Below are 24,896 nucleotides of genomic sequence, written 5' to 3' on the forward strand. Positions count from 1 at the left end.
AGATCAAGGGAAGTATCAGATGCCAGAATTAAACCAGTTTCCCAACTCTTTCAGTTAACATTATGCCTGCCTCCCTTGTTTTGTTTATATGACAATTAGCTTGCCTTGAGGAGGATGTATGGCTTTGTGGGAGTTACTTTACTTCTTGAATCTCCTTTTTCTTATTAGTTTCTTCTGGGAGCTGGAGTAAGATTATGTCTAAATTCACTTCTAAGTCAGCTCAATGCCAAAATCTGAATAGTGGGTAGAATTTTTACTTTTTATTAGCATTCTTTTCTTCCTTATAGCACAGATTCATTTTTTTTCAACTGCCCTTCCCAGGCTTTGGGAGCAGCAAGATGGGTTCTTTATAATTTGCATGGCTGCTTTAATACTTATAAGTCACACGCTGTAAACCTGAAATATTAAATAGTTACTCCTGAATTATTGCAAGGGGACTTTAAATATTTTAAATCACTTTAATCGTTGAAAATTGTTATGATAAATTCTACATGTCAGCTGGCACTATTGTTAGCTTCTCATAGGATCAAAACATCATAGAAATTAGATCTGGATGAAACCTTAAGGAAGGGTCATTTACCTCAACTCCCTCATTATCTAGGAGGAAACTGAGGCCCAGAGAGGTTAAGTTACTTGGCCAGAGTCATGGGAGTACTATGTGGCAGAATCGGCATTTGAGCCCAGCACCTCTGATTCAGAATCCTTCTTTATTCCCATTATACTGAATCAGCTCCCTGATTTAGTTGTAAGCTTGAGTTCCACGTTAAGATTTGCAATAAATAAAAACAGCTTGCTGTCTTAAGTAAATAATACCCATCAGCAAGTTCTTCGTTACTCTTGGCCTCAGCTTCTTCCTCACCTATAAAACAACAGGCTTGTAACGATGATGATCTCTAAGGTCCCTCTAGTCATGAGGCTATTGATTCTACTATGGCTTGAATTTCAGAGACATATCATATTGACTGCCAGTTATCATAATGCAGCTTTATTTGCATTGATTCCATAATAACCTCATCTATTAAGAAAAATGACCAGATAAATTGTGGAATTAAGATAAACTAAAGAGTCTGCCTGTTCAATTTTTAAACTGTAGAACTTCTTGACTAAGGAGAAGTGGGAAAGGTATCCATACTGGAAAATAGGAAAAATATTTTGAGCATTTTATTTAACTGATGCAGTTGAAGTTGACTACAATGGTTTTTGTCAAGGGTCATGGCCCCTCAGTTAAGAATTTAAGCAAATATTTGCATGACTGTATAAGTGGGTTTCTGTGTAATGATATAAAAATTATGGGGGTAAAGGTAAAGGTTATCATTTGCCCATCTGAGGATATTATTAATAGGTGCTCTGTACCTGATACTGTCCCATGACTAGATTTCAGGAGTTATTTTCCACTGAATTGCTATTAATCTCATTGATGATTTTGGTCCTTAGGTTGTGCTATGTTTACTTTGAGGAGGGGAAAGGGAATTTTGCTGCATGTGATTTATTATGGCAAATTAAACAGTAATGATAGTTCACTGGACTGTTACATTGGCAAGATTTATTCTCTGATATTAGGAAGTGTCTAAAAAGTCCTATCCTGTTGCCTCATCATGGTGTAGAGAGGTAGTCTTGGGTTCCTAAAGTCTATGCCAGTGCACCATGAACTCTTGGAGGTGCTACCCTATTAGAAAGGCTTTGAATATGATCCCAGGGGGGGGAAAAAAACAGTTCTATTTTCTGAGTGTCAACCTAGCTTAGGTACAGTGAAATTCCTCACCAGTAGGCTAGCCACTTGGTGATGAATTACTTAGTCACTACAACCCATAAAATACAAAATAAACCCCAGTTTTATGGAGCCTCTTTTCACTTTTGCAGTGATAGTAACAATGGTGGAAGAGGGGGATAGAGAGCTCTAGAAGTCAGTTTTTAGACCATCTATAAACTTTGAGGTGGTACTCTAAACATGAGAACCTTGTTCAATGACCAGTAAGTGGAAATACTGTTGGAAGAGTTGTCTTATCAATCTTTCAATAAGCAAAACACAAAGTTTCAGCTAAATGGAAAGACAGCTCACAAGTATTCTTTGTGTAGGCAAAGAAAAGAATTGGCAGAATTTGTTTCATCCTACATAGAAAGAAACATAATTTTCTAGGGTATTTTATAGTTATTGCCATGTTCATAAGCATTTGCAAAAAGACATTTATGAAAGTAATTTAGCAGTTAAAATCCTCCATATTCAATTGATATCCACTGATACTTGTTGACTTCATTGCAATAGTGAGAATAGGTGAGGATGGTAACAAATATGTTTGAAAGCATGGGTCAGAGAACAGGAATAAGAGAAGCATAATGCTTAGGTCTGGATTCCAGAAATTTCATGTCTTTACATTATAAATACTCCCTTTCAGAAAAGAATCATTAGATGCTAGAAATGGTAAGCATTGAATAGCTGTAAAAAGTAAAGTTAACAGATAATAAAGGAATTGTTTTGATATGAGAGTTGCTCTCAAATCATGTTTCTGTGTACAGACACACCACTAACTTATTTTTTAAAAATTTCTTTTTTTGTTTATTTAGCATTTTATTTTTCTCTAATTACACATAAAAACAATTTTAACATTCATTTTAAAAAACTTTGTTTTCCAAATTCCCTTCTTCCTCTTCCCCCTCTCCCCTCTGTTTAAGAAGGCAAGCAATTCAATATAAGTTATACATAACACCACTAACTTATTTAAGGAAACATTAGAATTAGTAAGCAGCTAGAATGTAAAATAATAATGAAGAAAAGATGGCATACAGTTATAATGTCTTGATCCTGAACTATTTTTGAAGAAATAATTAATAATGTAAAATGGGTAGCATACAACACAACAGAAATAACATCAACACTGATTACAGTACGTTTATACAAAAATTTATTGAAAATTAAGAGCTCCCTGGGAAACACTTGCCTGGTTTTGGCAAGCAGTGAGAGATGATGGCTGAAGGCAGCATTGGTTTAAAGTCTAAAGTAATTTATAAATCTTATGATGGAAGATGATGGATGTTTATGAGTAATATTTATAAAGAAAAGAGAAGCAGTAGTGGATAAAAACCAATTTAAAGAAAGCTTGGTGAGAGACACAAATAAACAAAGTATTCCTGGTGGGTATTTAAAGATCAAAATGGTAGGAGGGAAGCAAATAATAGAAAAATGGAAAAGATCTGCAAAAAAATTTTCTAAGAAACCATTTTTACTCTCTAGTCTCTAAAATTAAAGTCTTAATATGCTTATAGAGGAGGTACAAATGACACCGGAGAACAGAGATAGGAAAAGCAACTACATTGTACCAAGTCTATGTAGAGGAGATCTTTGCTGGAGGGAATTAAATTTTGAGTGTTGAAGGATTGGTTTTCAAGACTTTGGAAGATGGAGAAGATACCAAAGGCCTATTTACCTACTATTCCAACTATTCAGAATCTTTCAAACTTATCTAGATGTGAGTCATCTGCATACATGTCAAAGGACATTCTTGTAAGGAAAATATCTTTACCATGTCACAGTTGACTGATAGATATGGAGAATATAAGGTCCCACTGTGCTTATTGTTTGCCATTATGAAAAGACATTTGATAACAGCAGAACCAGGTTTTAAAAAAAAATCACTCTCTCCACAGCATGCCTTCTCCAAAAATCATTCAAGATACAGTAAAAGAGATATCACTCTGTGACTCTGTGATCATAAACATCAGTCAGGCACAAAACAAGTATGCCAAAAGTGTTCTGCACTGTGATGGAGGGAATCCAGCATGGAGTCATCATTGAAGAGGGATTCTTATGGATATTTAGATCTTTCAAGTGCTCCTGTTAATGAATGACCTTTTGCTATTTATATTTATAATAAAAACAGCAAAATTTATAAATATATATTTATAAAGAAGAGAGAAGCAGTAGTGGATAAAAAACAATTGAATGACCTTTTGCTAATTAAATTTAGTCTGAAATCCAGTGTCTTGGAACAGATCTATAACCATTTGAAAGAGTTTGGCCCAATCTTCCACACAGGAGAAATCAAATGGAGTATTTCTTGCTTAGATTAGTCCATACAGATGTATGGACACCTTGTAGAGCTTTGCTGTCAATATGCATATGTTGGACAAACAGCGTAGATGGACGATGAATTGGACCCAGAATTAAGCAGGAGGAGGAGAGTGGGCTGAAAATTACAAAGCTCTTTTAATGACCCCAAGCTTCTTTCTCCTGGAAAAAAAGACTCCTCTTTTTAAAATTAGTATTCTGTTGGTGGTGTAGTATAAGGTATAGAATATAACAGTCTAAAGCATTGAAAACGAACACTACACAGAGGGCAATGGAGAGGTACAAGCATTAACGGGAAAGGCTTTTCCCAGAGGGTGGGCTTTTAGCTGATACTTGATGCTAGGGAGGAAATTCAGGTTACCTGAAATTTGAAGGAATTCAAGGAAATCAAGGAGTAGAGGTGAGGATAGAGAGAATTCTAGGCATGGAAAACAGCCAGTGAAAATATATGGACTTGGAAGATGAAATTTCTTATGTGAAGAACTGAAAAATTACTTGGTTTCCTTTGAAAAACGATTTAAGATTATAGATTTGGCTTCTAAAGTACATTTGAGGTCATTCCGTCCAGACCCCTCATTTTACTCCTATTAGTATGTAAGCTCATTGAGGTCATGAGACTAGTTTTTGCCTTTCTTTGTATTCCTAGCTTTTAACATAGGGCCTGGCCATAGTAACTGCTTAATAAATGCTTGTTGATTCATTTAAAGGTGAGAAAATTGAGGCCAAGAGAGATTAAGTGACTTGCCCAAAGTCATGTACATACTTGTTAGCAGAATTTTGATTTGAACTCGGATCCTCCAAATTCTTCTAGAGCATGCCTGCCACTTGGTTGACATTTCTCTAAACCTGTGTATTGAATAATAGGCTCCTCTGAGACCAGTGAGTTTTGAAAACATTAAAAATTTTTTCCTTCAATGTGACCAAAACTCATGCTGCAATATATGACCGATGAGGAATTTTAAAGAACAACAACAAACAATATCACTGGGCTAACAAATGATGGGAAAAGAAGATGGGCTGGTAACATGATGAGAGATGACAGGAAGATAGTCTTAGTGTTCTACAAGTTTCCTCAACTTGTTTGTTGGATCCTGTGACAAACTTACCAGAGTTTGGTATGATGAATGGTAGATACTGTAAAAAAAATTTCTCACAGCAAAACTTAATTCCTTGATAGATAAATAAATCATTTAGTACCACACGATAAGGATAAGTTTCATTGGGCCATACTTGCAAGGCATTTTCCAAACTATATATAGACAAATTTCCTGCCCTTGGAAGTACTCAAATCATACAAGAGAACTAGAGGATATGCTAGGAGTAGAAATAAAGAGCTAGAAGGAATTCTAAGAAGGGAGGAAATTTGTGGGACTGACATGAGATTTGAGACTTAGAAATAGGCTTCAAAACTCTCTGTTGGATAGTTTAACAGTAGATTAAACATGGGTCAGTGAGATTTGGGGGATAATTTTTTTTTGGGGGGGGATGGTAATTTGAGATACACAGTTCATTTGATGTTGTCTAGCCATACTAGCTATACACAAGTCTATACCATGGCACTTTTACAGGATCAAGAGAAAACTAACCCACTTTCCTTGTTTTACGATGAAGTAATTACACTGGACAACTTTAATAGTTAGCATTGTACAAATGGATTTGCAGGTACTCAAGAGTTCAGTAGTTTTTTTCAGTAATGTTCCTCATGGAGGCCACGTTTTGCTAAGTTGTTGGCTTGTAGTACTTAGAAAAAATTAACTGCCAGTTGAACACAACTCATCATTATGTGGGATTATCCCTGGAAATGTTACCTTCAATCTGTTCTGAAGTATAAATTTTCTCCATATGTTTGACTATTTGTATGCATACTGAATTGTGATCAAGTTTTTCTTACTTGATCTTGGAGAAAAACAAGGCAATAGCATAGTTATACATAATAGATAATAATCTTTCCCCCCCCAGAAACAAATAATCGTTGACCCTCTGAGCTTCAGTGAAGAGCGTTTCAGACCTTCTCTTGAGGAACGTCTAGAGAGCATCATCAGTGGAGCAGCCCTGATGGCGGATTCATCTTGTACTCGTGATGATCGGCGGGAACGTATTGTTGCAGAGTGCAATGCAGTTCGACAGGCCTTACAGGATCTGCTTTCTGAATACATGGGGAATGTAAGTATGAGAGTTTGGGTTGTCTTTGTGGCTTTTCATTCCTTTAAAAGATTCCTTTTATTAATCCAATGAACAATGGCAGAATATTGGGTAATTTATGGATTTAACTTTTTTTTTTACTAAAATATGAATAACGTGAGTAATTTTTAGCATTTAGGCTGGTAACTTCAGGTGTTATTAGCTTCATTGCAAAATACAAATACTTTCCTTGGAGTCTTATTTTTTCCATCATATTTCTCATTATTGAGAGGCTGTAGTCAGAAGATTTTTGAGAAACTGCCACTTTTAATAATAAAATACAGTTTTAGATCTAATTGTGTGAGAATTTGCATGCCATACAGATTTCTGTCTTTTCATAATTGTCATTTCTAAATTGCTTTTCAGCCAGATGGACAAAAATTAGAATAGGGCATTGATTCAAGCATTTTCCTAATAGAAAATTATCAGGCTGGATTTAGAATATTTTTGAACTTAGAATTCTGCCACCACAGAGCTTGTGTTCTAGAGTGTTTTTGCCTAAGAGAATACTTGCACTTAAGTGTTTTGTCCAAAGGTCATTTTCTTATTCTTAATTTTCATGATCAAAATATTAGGGTAAGAAATAATTGATTAGCATTTATTAGGTGCAATCTATGCTATGCATAGTGCTAAGTAATGGAAACACAAAGGAAGAAGCTCATGGTCTAATCAGTGAGTCAGCATGCAAACAACTATGTAAAATTGGGGGGTAATCTCAGAAGGAAGGCAGTAAGATGAAGAATTGGGAAAGACATCTTCTTGCAGAAGGAAGGTAGGACTTTAGCTGAAACTTAATAGAGGTCAGGGGACCCTGGAGGCAGAGATAAGATGGGAGGTTGTTCACAGCCATCTAGTAGGGTCATCAGTGAAAATGCAGTCAGCAATTTGGAGGCCAGTGTTCTTGGATAATAGAGTACTTGGAGGGAAGTGAAGTAAGAGGGTAGGTAGGAATGGGCCAGGTTATGAAGGGCTTTAAAAAGCAGACAGGATTTATATTTGCTCCTGGAAGAAATAGGGAGTCACTGGAGTTTACTGAATTGAGAGAGGAGGGTGAAATGTGACATAGTCAGACCTGAACTTTAGAAAGATCAGTTTGACAGCTGAGTGGATTATTGATTGAAGAGACTTGAGGCAGAGAAATGAACCAAAAATGCTTTTGTTATAGGCCAGATGTTAGGTCATGAGCGCTTGCACCAGGGTCATAGTACTGTCAGAGAATAGAAGGAGATTTATGGGAGAGTTTTTACAAAGATAGAAATGACAAGACAGTTGGCAACTTGACTGGATACGGGAAGTGAGAGTGTGAGGAGAGTAGGTTTCAAGACTGGGAGGATGATGGTGTCAACAATAATAGGAAATTAGGAAGAAGGCAGCATTTGTGGGGAAAGATAAGAATTCTGTTGTGAATGCACTGAGTTGAATATGTCTATGGGACAACCAATATGGTGAGACTGAAAGTTAGAAGAGAGGTTAGGGCTGAACAAGTAGATGTGAATGATCTGCATAGAAATGATAATTGAAATGTGGGAGCTGATGAAATCACCAAGTGAGGAAGTATAGAGGAAGAGAGCCCAGGAAAGAGTGATATCTGTGGTTAGCAGATGTGACCTGAGTGAAGATTATCAAAGAATGAGAGAGGAGCGGTCAGACAGGTAAGAGGAAAAAATAGGAGAAAGCAGTATCACAAAATCTGAGAGTATCAAGAAGAGGGTGATCAATGGTGTCAGACACTGCAGAGAGGTGAAGGATGGAGAATTGAGAAAAGACCATTAGATCATTAGTAATTTCAGAGAGGCCAGTTTATGTTGACTGGTGAGGTCAGAAGCCAGACTGCAAGAAAAGATTGAGGAAAGGAAATGGTGCCATCTCTTGTGGACTGCCTTCTGGAAGAGTTAAGCTGTAAAAGGGGAGGAGCGATATAGATTACAGGGGTGGGCAGATCAATTTGTAAAGAAAGAGGAAAATTTGTATTGTCACTAGAATATTTAAAATGTTCAACATTTTTTCATTAAATTTTTTTGACCTTTCTCCATATTCCTTCCTTGCTATGCATCTTGTTTGTTCAGCTGAACATGTTCAGTAAATGCTACTGATGAGTTATGAATGTATATTCTTCTAGTGAAGCTGAATGTATTCCCTTGTTTAGCTTGTTTCTACCACATTGTAAAATTAGTGAAGCATATTTAATTTTTAAAAGCCATTGCTATGTTGTGATTGTAGCCAATCTACCCCAGAAAAATGAAATTAGAGGCTCAGTTAAATCAAGTGGAGAAAACAGTTGATAAGCCATGGTGAAAGTGTGGGACACATTTAAAAAATCTTGAAAATTTCAGAACTGGGTAGGCTGAAGCATGAATTACACTGGTGGAGTCTTAAATAGGGAATCAAAGGACAGCGATACATAAATAGATCAAAGGTATGTGCTAAATTTGAAGTGAGGAGAGTAGTGCAAAAGTCCTTCAATATGGATATGCTGAAGAAAAGGCTAAAAGTGCTTCAGAACCTAAGCATATGGGCTAGTGAATCAGCATGAAGTGCACTATACTGAGGACATAATGACTAAGAGTTAACAATTAAATAACTTGTACTGCATAAGCAAACATTGTAAGAGGTGAAAACTATGGTGTAGTTTAGATGCCTGTTGGCACTAAAATCTGAATCTTAGGTCATTTACTTACTACCAGTGTTCCTTAGGACAAGTCATTTCATCCCTCTGGGCTATAGTTTCCTCAGTTGCATAAATGACAGGGTTCACCTTTAAGAAGGCTTAAGCTAAGAGTCTTGAATGGAAATTGTTTGACAAGTATTTTAGTCCTGTATGGAACACAAGGGAGTAGGTCTTTTGCATTTTTTCTTGGGGTGAAAAGTTGAGTTGATTCTTTTAGGCTTAAAAGATGTTCATCAACCAGAAGCAACCAAGCTCAATGTTTCCTGTTGCTTGTGCATGAGCCAGCACATGCAGAGACTTCCATAGCTAAACAGAGTCCATTTGGCCAAGTCTGTCTGTTTATGAACTTTAGGCCTAGTTCTGCTATAATGCAAGTCATCAGTCTTTGACAATTTTCCTGGGAAATGAAGGAGAAAATATATATGTTACATTGAAACTCTAGACAACTTGGACTAATCAAACCCGACCTATAGTGTGACATTTTATTAGGAAGGATTCATTGTTTAATTTTTGGGTTCCTAGGATTCCATTCATTCTGAATCCAAATACTTTTAGACCAGAAGAAAATGCTTTAGATTGTTATCCAGTGTTGTCACATAACTTGAATAAAGAGAAAGGAAACAGCTCTGGATTATTTCTTGGTTCCCAAATATTAAAGAAATTGTATATACTTGTGCATCTTCTGTGCTATAGAAGGTACTGGTTTTACTGTAAAATTTGTTGTAAATTTAAAAGTCATTAAAATCCTGGGGTGTCCTCCAGTATTTCTCAATCATACTTCCTTTCTTTGAATAGACAGGTGTATTTTCAGGTACTTTTATTGACTTTACAGTTTGAACTTAGAAGACAGAGGAAGGACATGTATTTATAGTTGGGACTATTTGGATATTAATTTTACATTGGATGAAAAATTTAAGTAAATACAGGATTGACTTTTTGCCTTTGATGTAATATGAGAACTATAACTGTCAGTGAAAATATGGCATTTTTATGGTCTAAACTAGTGGTGTCAAACTCAAATGGAAATGGGCTATGTGTTTGACACTTGCCCAAACTGATGGAGAAGTGTGGGTTGTTGGTTTTTTTTTAAACCTAATGAAAAAAGCCACAATTTTAACTTCAAAACCAACAGTTTTGAAAAACATTTTGTTCCTGTGGCTTGGCAATTAGAAAATATACAACCTTTTATGATCATAAAATGCCATGTTCATTTATTAGATAGAATGGTACATACTTAATGAAGCAATAGTAAAGTTGTCTTTTGAAGGCAAGATGATGGATCAGAGATTGGAAGCATGATCAATATGTTGGTCTGCAGATGAATAGGTTTTTAGTATGTCAGAATTGATCTTAGACATTCAATATTTTTATCTTCTAACACGTTAGAGAAACATAGGAGACTTTTGTAGAGCTAGAAACTCCTTACTGAGTTGTGGGGGTTTTTGCTTTAAACAAACAAAAACCTTAATCCTTTTAGCTTCTTGAGGTTTTTTAGTTGGACTTTGTGTGTTGGATCATTCCACTTTTTATTAATTTCCAGTGCACTATCAATTCAAATAATGAGCTTCTTATTATAGGAAGAACTCCAAAGACACTCTACACTAAGGTATCATCTGTTTCAATCCCTCAGTTGTTACTTTAAGCTACTACCCAAATTATTTTGGGTACCTAAAGAAGCACAAATTACCTTGGAGAATGAACAGTGAGTTCAAATTTGTGAAACCAAGGTTTTGGAAGTTATAAGGTAATTTGTTATCTCTAAGGTTATTCTTTCTGGTCAAAAGATTTTTTAGTCCACTGTGACTGTCAGTACTTTGGACTAATTAGGTGTCTACAGAGTTTTATGGCTCCTGTTTTAAATGTGGCTGAAAAACAATGGATTTTGTGGATGTTCAAAAACATTAATACTTCTATATTGATATTTGAATGAAGTCCAGGTTTTTTTGAAAACATAGTTCATAAATGCTAGTTGTGAAGCTGGAAGTTTATTAGTCTTTGTATCTCCAAATGACTTGCTATAGAATTATATATAGATATCTAACATGTCTAGCTTCACTTTTTAAATTGATCCTTATGTTTTCTCACTTTTCGTTTCATGTCTAAAATTTGGTACTTTCAGTTGAAATGTTTCTTGGTTAGCAAGCCAAGCTTTGGGATAGTTATTTTATAAAATGTTGACTATTGAACTTCAGAACCACCTTTACCACAGGTGGGGAACCTTTCAGGGTTCTATTCTTTGCCAGAGCAAAATGTTGCCTTCTTCCTTTGAAATACTTTTTTAGATGCTCTTCAGTCTTGTTTTACTGAAAGTTGTAACCCCAGCATCTCTCCAGGTCATAAAACAGACTTTGTGAGGAGATCCATGAAATAACACTTTTCCCCATGAGTCAATCTTTATTCAGGTTTCTGCTCATATTATTTTAAGTAAGGGGTGTATGGCTCCATGTTTCAGTTTTTTAGTCTCATCTCCAGTTAGCGAGCCTGCAAAGTGGAATATTGGCTATTTATAAAGATCTAGATCTTTAAATATGTGAAAGCAAGTTCTTTTGTCATAATGGTTTGCCTTTGGAGTAGATTGTAATTAAAGGAGGGAAAGAGGATCTTCTCTCCCTTTTTATTTTTTTGAATCTAAAAAAGGTCAGGCAAACTGGTTTAGAAGTAAAGTTGTTAATATCAGAAATAATGTGCCACAATTTTTCCTGTTTAACTCTTTTCTAACCATAGTCAAAGTATTGTAATTTAACATTAGGTTTAGTAAAAAAACAAAATAAAACTGTAGATTAACTTCTGGTTACTTTTGAAGCCACTTGTGATTCATCCTCATTTAGCTCTATAAGGGCAGTTACTGGGGAAATGCCTTTCCCTCCTCTTAAGAGAGGATGCATAGATTTGATTTGTAAAGCAGAAACTCATATCTTCTATTGTTTTTACCCCCCCACATCTTAATCTGTTTAATTAAAGTAATATAATGTGTCCCAAAGCCAAATGGACTGAAATAATTAGAAGTCAAGCCACAAATATTTGAGTAATAATGTTAATTCAGCTATACAGTTTTGAAAACTAATATATATAAATAGATATTGTTGACCATTGGGCAGCTGGGGACCTGAATACTTACACATCTTACAGATGTTTAAGAGCACCTGTGTAAAGCCACATGCATTAGGAGAAATCAGTGTTTTCCTTCTTCAAAAGTCTGAAGTAATGTGATCAAATGCAATTTTATTCTTTCTATTAGATCAGTAAAATTCCATTATTAAGGGAACTGATTGAATTAATCAGTTGAGCAGTCTTTTCTTTTTCTCCAAAGGAATATTACATTTTCACATTTTCAGAAGAACTAATAGACTTTAAAAATAGGTAAAATTTAAATTTCAATTTAACTTCAAGTTGGATTCAGGTTGATGGCTAAGATTGCAGTAATTGCACAGGTTTGTCCGTTGCTGTCTATATTGTTTAGATCACGTATTGTCTCTTAGTACGTACTGTGTAAGGAAGCGTATACTTTACCGTTTTTGTAGTACCATTTTAAAGCCAATTCAAAATAAGAAATTATTTTTCTATTTACTCTATACTTATGCACTATGTAAATGTTTGAGAATTAAAATTTACACATTTGTAGGATCACAGTTATAAAACTAAGAAAGAAGATTGGTTGGTTATATACAACAAAGTCAAAGAATCTAAAGCTGGAAGGGACCTCACAAAATATTCCAATCCCTTCATTTTCTAGTTGAATAAAATTGAGAGAATAAATGGGTGAACTGGGATTTGAACCCGAGCCTCTTTACACTATGCAGCAGTGAAAGCTTACTCTGATGGGCATGGGTCTTGAGCTAGGCCTAAAACAACCTAGTTATCTACTAATTCTCTTCTATGTTTCAACCAAACCAAACTATATGCTGTCTCTTTAAACACCCGTTTTCTTCCTCCGTGTTATTGCTTATAAGCCTGGAGTGTCTCCACCCCACCCAATCCATCTCCAGCCCCACAACATTATAGAGTTAGACTTGGAAAAGGCCTCATTTTACAGATGAGTACTCATTTGACCCAGAGAGGTGAAGTGATAGAGTAAGAGGTTGGATTTGAACCCAGGTCCTCTTGATTCCAGAGCCAGTACTCTTTTACTGTATCTCTTTGCTTCTCATTGGTTTGATATTGTGGGTAGATGACAGATGGGTTTACTGGCTATACTGGTACTCCCAAAATGGTCCAGATTTTGTGTATATCTAGAGAGAAGGTGGTTAAAGGTCAGACAACCCACCACCTTCTCCCTTTAAATAAATTTTATTTCATTATTTGTAGATTGATGGAGATTTTTATTGGGTAAATTCTTTTAAAAGGGAGGAGATAGAAATGACTTATTGAGCTTTGTGTTCCATAGTTAAGATAAACCTAAAGCATTAAGAAAATATTGAACAAGCATTAAGTTCCTACTGTATGCAAGGCCATTGGATTAGGCCCTGACAATACAGTTCTAAAAAATTATTTTAGCTGCCATATAGAAGCTTACAGTGTATACATGAGCTTAAGATATATTATACAAAATAGTACTCTGGGAAAATTTGAGGAGAAACCAAACAATATCTATCTGAGGGGGATCAAGGTATGTGTCCCAGAGGAATACCTGAGCTGTGCTGTAGAAGAAAATATTGCTAAAGTTTAGCTGGTTGACAGAGAAGGTGGGGCTGTCATCCCTAGAAATACAAAAGTTCTGAGGAGAGGTGATTTTATGGGAGAAAATAAATTTGTATGTGACAAGTTTTATGTGTCTGCAACAGTTCATCCAGTTGGATATGTTCTGTAGGAATATTCACTCTGTTGGAAATGAAGGACTGGGGATTCGGGCTATATCTAGATTTGGAAGCCATTTGTTTAAAAGTGGGCATCGAACCTATGTGGTAGCAGGGGAGAGAGACACAGACAGACAAACCTCAGGGCTATCATACAGGGATGGGGTAAGAAGAGGAAGGCAGGCCTAAAGGAGACCACAGTCAAGGGTGTGGTTTTTAAAGCAATATTGTGCTTTAGGAAACCACTTATTTTAACTCCTGTTTATCTTGTAAAGTAGTATACCAGTTATTTTTTTGTGTACTCAGCTTGTCTTTTTAACATTATGCTTAGACTCTATGCGATTTTATTGGAAACTTGTCTTCTGTAGGTTTCCTGTTGTTTGGGATAGTCGCTGCATGTCAGATAGAATAAGGAATTGTGTTTTGGATGGTCTGTCACTTAATCATCCTTGAGCTTAGTTGCCTGTCTTTGGTTATTTATAGACAAAGATTCACTTGCCACAGGAAGATGATATTTTGGTTGTAGACCTTTTATCCCTTTCCTGATTTTTTTCTCTAAAATAAAAATTTTGCCTTCTATTCTTTGGAACATTTGTATTCGGTCTAAGTATTAGCAGGATTGCATTGGGCACCTGTATTCCTACCACTTCAGAATATTGTGCTAGGCTTGCTTGGGGTATGTTAGAGAATTAGAATTTATAAATTTAGTATCAGAGATAAGCACACATATGAATTAATTTGAGAATAATTATGAATCAAAATGTTAATGAGTGTAAAGTAACATTTCTAATAATAACAAATTTAATACATAATAGCTCATTAGATAAAAAGTAAAGGGAGAGTTTACAAAGATTGCCTGATCTAGAGAGGTGTCCTGGAGTAGAAAGGAATATTTGGCGCTAAATCTTTAAAAATATCTCAAAGTGTCTTGGCATTTTGCAAAAAGGAGAGGGAGAAAGTGATATGTGAAGAGGAAGAATTTAATAAGTAGCATGTACTAGATGATGAACAGATTTGGCTTAATATACTCGAAGCCAAATCTTAACCATTATACAAAGTGGGACTCAGGACATAAACTGCCTTCTTATCTTCATCCTCCCAACCTCCCCAATTTGTCATTGCCCTGAGTTTATTAAGAGGACTAAAACTGGGGGCAGCTAGGCGGCGCAGTGGATAAAGCACCCGCCCTGGATTCAGGAGTACCTGAATTCAAATCCGGCCTCAGACACTTGACACTTAGTAGATGTGTGACCCTGGGCAAGTCACTTAACCCCCATTGCCCCGCGCAAAAAAAAATAAAAAAAGAGGACTAAAACCTGAATGAATAGTCTCATAATAATTTGCTCTGGAGATCTGTGTTTTTATCATCTTACTAATTTAAAGCCTTAAAATGATGAGATTGATGACTTTCTAAGGATATGTTTAGCCTTTTGTATATTTCCTTATGATTAAGAAAATTAATTTTAAAGCAAAAATGAATGAAAACCTGCTTTCTCTAGTCTCTAGTCAGCAACACATTAAAGACTAATGACTGCCAAAAGGAAATGTCAGATCTAAGCCATTCTACTTTCTTGGGCAGCTTAATATCTGGTGAATCAACAGTTTTAGGGTATGTCTGTTTAAAGTGGGTAGGAGAAAGAGTATTTAAAATTCTCCCTGTCTTTGACAGGTATATATCTTAGTTTGACCCAGAACCAATTTTTATTGTCTAAAATAAGTCTAAAATAGGAATGATGTCAAAAGATAGGATTTTATTCATAGTGATGCTTAATATATTTATTTCTACTGATGCATATTTTAGAAGTTAAATGTTTTAAAAGTGTTTGAGATGTTTGGGACCCTTCCCTCCATAAAAGATTTGTTTGGAATGTTGGAAAGATTTGATTGCCCTGTAGCTCAAAGGTATCAAACTTGGCTCAGCCGGATTAAAATGTAATTGGGAAATATTTAACAGAATAAATAAAAATACAATGAAATGTAGACCCATTAGCAGTGAACAGCAGCTTTTGAATCCATAGTGCTTCAACCTAGAGCTAGGCAGAGGTGACCGAAGTAGGAATGGGGACAAGAGCCTGTGATCTGGTGGCCTAAGACTATTGGGCTTGGCTCCCTGGCTCTGCTCATAGCTGGAAAAGTTCATCTTTACAAAAAAAAAAATAATAAAAATCTAAACTTTATGGCTCCAAAAAGATGTACAGAACATTACATTTTAAAACTAAATGAGAGATCTTTATGTATGGAGTTTGACACCTCTGCTGTTCCTTAGTGTTTACAAATAAGAGTGACTCAAATTTCTTTGAGAGTGAAATGGTAAAGCGCACGAAGGTTGCATTTAGGAGGAAGTTGTATAAGAAGAGTTACCTTAAAGTTAAAAATTAAGGAAGGAAAAAAGCCTACATCTTGGAAGATAAGCTTTACAATGTGTGGAAAATTATGACCTTAGTGTTTATCGTTTAGTATTTTATTTAAACTACTTTATGGAGTGTTTAGAAAAGATCGTTAGAGAATGGCTTTTAACATCAAACTTGAAAGCACCTGCAACTCATTTAAGATTCCTTCCAGACTGTATTGGACTAGACCATAAGAATATTTTTCTTGTAAGATTGAAACCTAGGATGTGCTAGGAACAGTTATCTTTAAATGGCTTCCATAAAGCAGACTTTGGAAACATTTTTAAGGGGTGAGCACGTATCAATACACATTAGTGCATTGATCTGGTCTGTGCTAGTCTTTCCAATGCAGATTCATTCCTTTCCCCCCTTAATTGTAGTGCCTTCTTTGTGTTCATTATCTCCAATTTATCCTGACTGTATTTTGTTTGTTTGTGCTTGTTTAGGGGGGTTGTTTTCCCTCCTTGAGGACAAGACGGTCTTTAGGCTTTCTTTACACCCTTAGTAAAGAGTACAGTGTTGAGTACACAGTAGGTGTGGCACACACTGCATTTTTACTTATACAGTCAATCTGGTTATTTGCGTGCACTTTGATAATTAAATGGGAATTTTGGGGAGATTTGTGGCATAGTACAGAAAATGTATTATAAATAATGAAATTTTGTCAAACATTTCAGGCGTCCATCCATACGCAGTCTCGTGAATTTTTGTATCATGTGATTTTTATAGAAGGAAATTCATGAAGTAGTTGCTGTAGCTGCACCATGGCTCTGAAGACTATAGTGTACAAGATACTAATATCTCTTCAGTAGAAACTGCAACTTTTTATGGATGTAGCGTGTTGTTTTACTTGTTTTTATGTGTGAAATATGATCAGAATTATTAAAAATAAAGGTTTATGGGACAGCTAAGTGATGCACTGGTCCTGAAATCAGAGGACTTAAGTTCAAATCCAGCTTCAAACATTTAATAGTTGTGTGATCCTGGGCAAGTCACTTAACCCCTATTGTCTCCTCTTCCCCCCCCCCCCCCCTTCACCAAACAAAGGTTTGGAATGGGACCTAGAGTTTTGCAGGTTTTCACATTTGTGGGGGTCCTGAGCCCCTAACCCTGACAAATGTTGAAGGATAATTATATATCCCTATAACTTGTTTGGTGATTTAGATCATGTTACCTGCAGGACCAAAGGATATCATTTATTATCCTGCATCATAGTAGACTCTTAATTTTTGCTATCTTACACATTGAACTAAAGCATTGTTGATAAATTAGGATGGCATGGAATATGTTAAAAGTTGTCCTCAAAGTTGATCCTTTTAGCCCCCTAGATTTGTTAATGTTAAGTTTGATCTTCTTTTTGAAAACTTCTAGAGGGCAGCTCGGTGGTACAGAGTCCTGGGCCAAAGGCTCTGTGCAGTTGATATGGGGCTATCCGCAGGGTGTGTACCCAATGTCATCAAAAATCATGACACATGGGCAGCTAGGTGGCGCAGTGGATAGAGCACTGGCCCTGGATTCAGGAGGACCTGAGTTCAAATCCAACCTCAGACACTTGACACTTACTAGCTGTGTGACCCTGGGCAAGTCACTTAACCCTCATTGCCCCACCAAAATAAAAAATAAAAGAAAGAAAACTTCTTAAAACCATTGACAGAATTGAATGGTAGATACAATCCAGTAGTTTTGCTCTTTATTTTTTTTAATCATTTTCATAATAAGGACCTCAGTTGGGGTGGTAAGAAGCAATTAAAAAAAAAAGGTGAGTTACTGGTCTTTATGGTATTTCCTATTTAAGGCATCTAGTGTTTTGTTTGTGCAAAAGCTTTTTAATTTTATATAATCAATTTTACATTTAATTTTATTCTCTATATCTTTGGTCCTAAATTCTTCCCCTCCTCATAAATCTGACAAATGATTGCATACTCTCTTAATTTACTTATGGTATCATCCTTTATGTGTAAATCATGTACCCATTTTGACCTTATTTTGGTATATGGAATGAGATGTTTTTCTATACTTAGTTTCTGCCATACTGTTTTTCAGTTTTCCCAGCAGCTTTTGCCAAATAATGAGTTTTTGTTCCAAAAGCTTGGATCTTTGATCTTTGTTTTTTGACTATACAGTGTGATCACTCCTGGCTTTGTTCCTGCCTTAACTTCTAGAACTACAGCATTGAAATCCCATACAAGTTTCTTTTCTTTATAGCTATGGGGGTTAGAGGAAGAAAAAATCTAGAACAAGATGAATAATTTTTTTTGAAGTTAGGGAGTTTGTATATATGTGCTAGGTAATTCTTCTTGTTACAATTGCCTCACTTAATTCAAGCATTACATATTTTGGCCTTATTTAAGCTTGTAAGATAGGCACAGAGTAAACAATAACTGTTGACCAGTTGATTCTAAATGGTATTATTTTGTTTCATTACAATAGATTTTACATTTGTTTTCATATTGAGGTGCCTCAAAGCTTAGAGTTAGGTTTGTTATGAAAATGTATATAGCCTCTGAATGGAACAAATTGGAGTGACCAGTGACCACCTTGGAAAAGAGAACTTTGTTTACCCTGCCATGGAGGGAGGGAGAGAGAATTGTTATTTCATAGCCCTGAGTATGTTACAGAATGGAATGGTTTAGAAATTGTTACCCTAGTTAAAGTCGGAGCCTTCACGGAAATGTATAGAATAGATTTCACAAAGTTGATTTTTATATATTGGGGGTTTGGTATGAAACATGTGGATGTTAGGGGTGGCAGTGATTGTATAGGCGAGTATATCCCTGGGAAATTGTGAGTAATATGGACAGCAGGAGAATCCACTTATTATTATCACCCCATACTCGTTGCAGCAAATGCAATTGCTGTTATGTTCTTTCTAAATTTCCCTATGCCCAGCTGGGATGAAAGTGATCTTGCTTTTTGGGTTATAAAGCCAAACTCTGGAGACCTTTAGTAAACGGTTTCTAGTTTGTTTATATTTCTATCATTCCCTAGTCACACAATTTTCTTTCTCCTAGGAGACAGTATTCCATCACTTCTTTACACATGCTACCACCTGTACTCATTCTGCATATTTGGGATGATTCTAGAGCTATGAGGGCTTAGCTTTTACCAGGCAGCCCCTTTTTTGGTCTCCAGACTTTAAGAGCTCCGTTTCCAGTTTTGTTGAGTGAAAGCAGTTCATTTCTCCCCCCCCCCCCCTTCTCTCTCTCTCTCTCTCTCCCTCTCCCTCTCTCCCTCTCTTCTCCCCCCCCCCCATCCCTCCCCACCTTCTTCCCCTTCAGCTACAGTCAAATTTGGAGAGTTGTAACTTTTTTTTAATGTGCATTCTGGTAGTAATGAGTAAAGACTATATTAATTTCCTTTTGCTTAGCAAGTGTGTCCCTTCTGACTGTGTTGCAGGGGTTGTTTTATTACTATCCATTTGTCTGAGCTGTCTAGCCTGAAGTTGGTGGCCTTATTCCCAGATTCATAATATGTTCTCTTTACGATTAAAATACACATTTTGCTTGGGTCTGGCTCACTTCTTTTTAGTTAATTCCATGTGGCATGGGGGAGGGTATTCTCTGAGAGTCAATTCTAATTCTACCAATTTAGTTCTTGGATTAGATAGCTCTGTAGTATATTTTTATTGCTTTTTTTCCTACTCAATTTTAGATGTCTTTGATTATTGCTTCTGATGCCGGCTTTTTACTTGAGTCCTATAACCAACAGTGTAGTTTGTGATTTCTCATTTATTTTATGGAAGTCATATTTATTGCCTTCCCTTTTTCCTTGACAATAGAAGGTATAGCAAACCATATTACACTGCTATGTTATAGCCTGTTTTTGGCCCTGCTCATTGTATAACAGAATATGCACACTATTTGCTAAAAATAGTAACTTCCATAACTTGGGTGGTATAAAAATGATAGTGTATGATGGATAATATTTACTCTAAAACATGGATTCTGAGCCTTATTTGTGTCATTGACCTCTTTGGCAGCCTGGGGAAGCCTATGGAACCTTTCTCAGAATGATATTTTTAAAAAATATATAAAATAAAATGCATTGAATTGCAAAAGAAACCAATTATTTTGAAAATAGTTTGTAGAATATTAAAAAAAAACAGGTTCAAGTTCTTTCTGCCTAACATTCTGATCAGTCTACCTCTTCAGATCATTCATATGTCTGATAGAGACAACTTAGATTGTTCTGTGACGGTATAGATTTTTAAATGTTAGTTAAAGTAAGTAAGTATACTAGCCAGTATCAGCTATTGATGAGTTGCTAAAACTATTTACATATTACACCTGAACCTGCTTTGTGCATTCATATGAATTCACTAAGCATAAAAATACCTATCTTCAAGAAGCTTACATTCTCCTGCGTGAAAATACTTATCTATGAAATCATTTAATAGTCTGTAGTCTTGGGTGACCATTCTACTACTCTTAGCTGTTTCAATAACTGTTACTAGGTCCCAGGTTTAGAGAATGGCTGAGGAGTTGAAATCTGACATAAAAAGATTGTTGAGTAATGTCAACTGTTGGATTTTTTTGTTTTTTATGTTAGTTCTGTGAACCAAATGCATTTGCTAGTCATTGTTTGCCCTTTTTGATTATTGAAATTTTGCCTTGGTCAGTGTCACTTATTACTATTTATAGGGTATTTGGGGTACAAGCCCTTTTCCCAAGCTTTGTATTTTTTATTCTTATGGTCCTTTGAATCTCATCTCACCATTTATTCCTTCCTGCTTCTGCATTGTCTTGAAAATTTTGATGGTGATTAATACCATTTATTTTTGTTTTTCTGTATTTTTACCCCCAATAGTTGATGTCATGATGCTAATTAGCATGGGCTAATGAGAATTCTTTATTGCAATAAAACCTGTATATATCATAAGTCTAAAATGTAATCATTATGCTTTATTTTTTAAAAATTCTTGTTGATCTGGAAAGCCTTAGGCTAGGTCCTCTGTTAGGATCTGATTTGTGTAATGGTAAGGACACTTTCATTTAAGAAATAATTAATATTAATAACAGGCCATATAAGTCTTACAGTGTGATTGTTAGATATTTGTTGTCTTTTTTCCCCAAAAACATTTATTCCAAACATTGTTCTTGTGAGCTTTTGGACCTCTCCTTCATTGTCACAACCACAATAAGAATTTCACAGGTAAGCTTTCTAAGCACTTTGCTTATAAACAGCCCTGTGTAGTTGATGGTTCAGGTAGTAGCTTTCCCTCTCATGTTGAATGGTTCAATTCAGTCAGATTTATTTCAACAATTTTGTTCTTAATTACTTTACTACTAGAATATCCTTTCCTACCGGTATTTCCTGTGGTGTGAACTCCTGTTTCCCTGTATCTTTAAGAAAACCATTTATTTTCTGTGAACTCTCCAAATACATACTTTCTAGTTTGGGAGCCCTATTGAGGAACAGTAGTGTAGGCTTACCCATATAAGGGCTTACTACAAAAAATAGTTGCATGTCAAACCTGTTTTGGTGGCAATGAGGCTTATATGGTCCTTGTGTTCTGACATTTGAACCCCTTTGTCTGCAGTGTCATTGTGAAGGTGTCTAATTTTTTTAGTTCTACTCTTAAAATAGGTCAAAGAAAATAAATAACAAACTACTAGTGTTTTCTCCTATATTTGATCCAAGAAAGTTGCCTCTAATAATATAACTATAAATTTTTATGCCAACTGCAAATTATGTCCCAGGGTGCTTGTTGGATTTTGATGAGGTTGGATTTGGGATTGGAGAGAATTTTCATCTGTGTTACTTCAGTCTTTTATGGAATCTTCTTTTGGTTCTTCCCCCTTCTACTTCGTGTCTAACTGGGAATACTAGCTGAGAACAGCAGCAGCAGAACCACAGAAATATTATAAAATGTTGGGAAACTTAGAGGAAGCAGAAGGGACAACTCTGGTAAAGAAATCGAGAACAATGGTGACTTAGCTTGATTCCTTTACAGGCCTCAGGAGTCCTACTGACCCTCATGATGAAAACTTAAGGTAACTGTTAATCGAAAGAAATGAACCAGTTTAATTGTTGGGGGTGGTGGTGAACGGTAGCTGATGCGGTGTTGAAAGGATGCCACTAGTATTGATTTAAGGCACATGCATAATTTCAATTGTCATCTTTCCTCTCTCTTTAATGAGTTCATCAAGGTAGCCAGTGTTCTAACTGGAAGGTCAAGAGTAATGTTCTGCACCATAATTGGAAGCAGCTAGATGGGGCAGTGGATGGATTACCAGGCCTAGAATCAGGAAGCCTCATCTACCTGTGTTCAAACCTGTCCTCAGACACTTACTGGTTGTGTGACCCTGGGCAAGTCACTTAACGCTATTTGACTCAGTTTCCTCATCTGCAAAATGTACTGGAGGAGGTTGCATTTCTGCCAGGAACTCCAAATGGAGTCATGAAGAGTCGGACAAGACTAAAACAACTACCACAAAAACTGTTGCATTGGACAGAGTACTGTGTCTGGATTCAGGAAGCTCTGAATTCAAATCCAGCCTCAGATATTTACTAGATATGTGACTTTGGGTAAATTACTTAGCCCCTATTTATTTGTCTCAGTTTCCTAATATTTAAAATACGGGTAATAATAGCATCTACTCTCCCCCTCCCTCTCCTTTTTCTGAGAATAAAATGAGATATTTGTAATCTTCTTTGCAAACTTGAGGAAATAACAGCATTATCTAAGTTTGCAAAGAAGATTACAAATATCTCATTTTATTTTTATTATTTTTCTTCTTCAGTTATTATTCTCTTCTGTATATGAAAAGGTTTCTACATTTGTTTTCTTCATGCCTTTTGCATTGGGTATCAAATTATAAACAGTTGTATAGTAAATAAAAAACTAGCTAGGGCTTTTGGTTTCAAGGAAACTTTTTCACACAGGAAATCTTGAGTCCCCCAATCTAAAGGCATGGCTTGATATCTAAGCATTTTATGAATATGTTCCCAAATAAGGGGTATATTTTGAAAATGCAAATATGTCATTGAGGGCTAAGAATAAAGTGAAAATTATTTAAAACATATTGGTTTAATAATGACTGTTTTTTTTAAAATGCAAAGTGGAATATAGTCACATATTGGCATATACTAAAACAACAAAACTCTTTAGGAATTTCTTCACTGGTGAATTCAAGATACTAATCTGTAAAACTTTGATAGCTTATTTGACTTTAAAAATTGGTCTTTCTGGATAGAGCCATTTTCCCTGTATGGGATGAGTAAAGACCTTTTATGAGATTGGTTGAGTTATCTTAAGATTTTCTGATTCTAGAATACTGTGGTAGAACTTTCCCATTGATTTCACACGTGCAAGATTTCTGTACAAATCTATGTTATTTTGATTTGGCCTTATCCCCATTTGCAAAATGTGTGTCTTTATATAAGCATTTGAATGCAAGCTTGTGTTTAAGTGTAGTTCCTTGCTATCCAAGTCAAAATGGACAGTACATGACTTGGAATCCTGGAAAATTAGAGTGAAAATAACTTTGATGAGAGATGGGTCTGCATACTTGGTTGTCTTTCCTGAATAAGCTGGAGCCTCTTTATCTTGATCTGTATGTTTTCATCATTTCTTCCTTCCACATCTCTCTATAGCTGAGGGTACAGACTTCTTAAACAGTCTTTTAATATCTGAATAATTAAATGAAAATATGGCTCATAAGGAAAAAAACCCTAAAATTGAGTGGGTAACTATGCTGGAAAGGAAAAGAGGGTAGAGGAATAAAGAAAAGAAAGACAAAAATTTCTATCTAGGATGTTGTAATTTAGAAATGAAATAGTATATTAAAAATAGAATAAAGGACTTTAAAATTGCTTCCAGCAGCTCCCAAACATACAATTTCAAACCATTTATTCTGACATGGGGCTCGTGAAAATTTTTGCAAGTAGTTTGATGTGACATTCCCTGCCCTTCCTTTGACCTATCCAAGGAATAGTAAATGAAAATGAAAACAGTGATACGATGTATGTATGTAATGTATGTATTACTGTTTTTATGTTTCATATATATCACTGTTTTCACACACACACACACACACATATAATATGTATATAATAAAGCTATCCTTCATATACAAAGATTACCCCACTGGCTCACTATCTGTGGGGCATATATTGGGAGTGGTTTTTCTAGAAAGGGTATATGTTTTCACTGTGGCTAGCTAGGATTCATTTGGAATTCATAACAACAATGCTGACTACTATACAGAGGTATCCACCATCTTTCCTTGGCATTTGTTGTGTCCTAACCTGCCACAGAAAGTCCTTTCTACCTATACTTAGATGTATGTGCATATAACAATGTGCATATCTACTATAGTGACATAGAATCCCTCAGAAATTCAGAGAGAAAAGTCCATTAATAGCAACACTGGAAAATGCAATACAAATTTAATCTTGAAATGTCCTCTGAAATATTTTATTATTCCGCTTATACTTTTTTGGTCAGATATTCCTTTGACAATATCTAATCACTTTTGACAATAGCCTAAACTACAATTGTAGTTCAGTTGCTAGAAGTTACTTGGACTGAATTTCCCTCTAGCTTTTATTATCTTATTCCATGAGGTGACTGACAAAAGAATTATTAAAGCAGTCCTTGGTAGTTGAGGTAATGTAGCTTGTTTATCTTTACTACCCTTTTTTCTTGGCATTTCTTCCACCCCAGTCTTTAAAGCAAGCTGGCAAAACAGCAGAGGAATTGTGTTTTAAGTACTTCTGGAACTTTTTAGTTTAGTGGTGTTTTTTTTAACCCCTTCTAAGTAATAACTATGGATGACATTTGGCTACTTGCGTCCATA

The 24,896-nt window shown here is 35.7% G+C and overlaps 1 protein-coding gene across 1 annotated transcript in view; it reads left to right on the top strand.

Moving 5' to 3' along the window:
• Positions 1 to 24,896, top strand: part of CTNNA1 (catenin alpha 1) — a 134,729-nt gene that overhangs the window by 27,415 nt on the left and 82,418 nt on the right. Inside the window, 1 exon segment of the mRNA XM_043985392.1 lies at positions 6,023 to 6,226. Within this exon segment, the coding sequence (XP_043841327.1) occupies positions 6,023 to 6,226 (204 nt within the window).

Source organism: Dromiciops gliroides, chromosome 2 (assembly GCF_019393635.1).
Source record: "Dromiciops gliroides isolate mDroGli1 chromosome 2, mDroGli1.pri, whole genome shotgun sequence".
Lineage (NCBI taxonomy): Eukaryota > Metazoa > Chordata > Mammalia > Microbiotheria > Microbiotheriidae > Dromiciops > Dromiciops gliroides.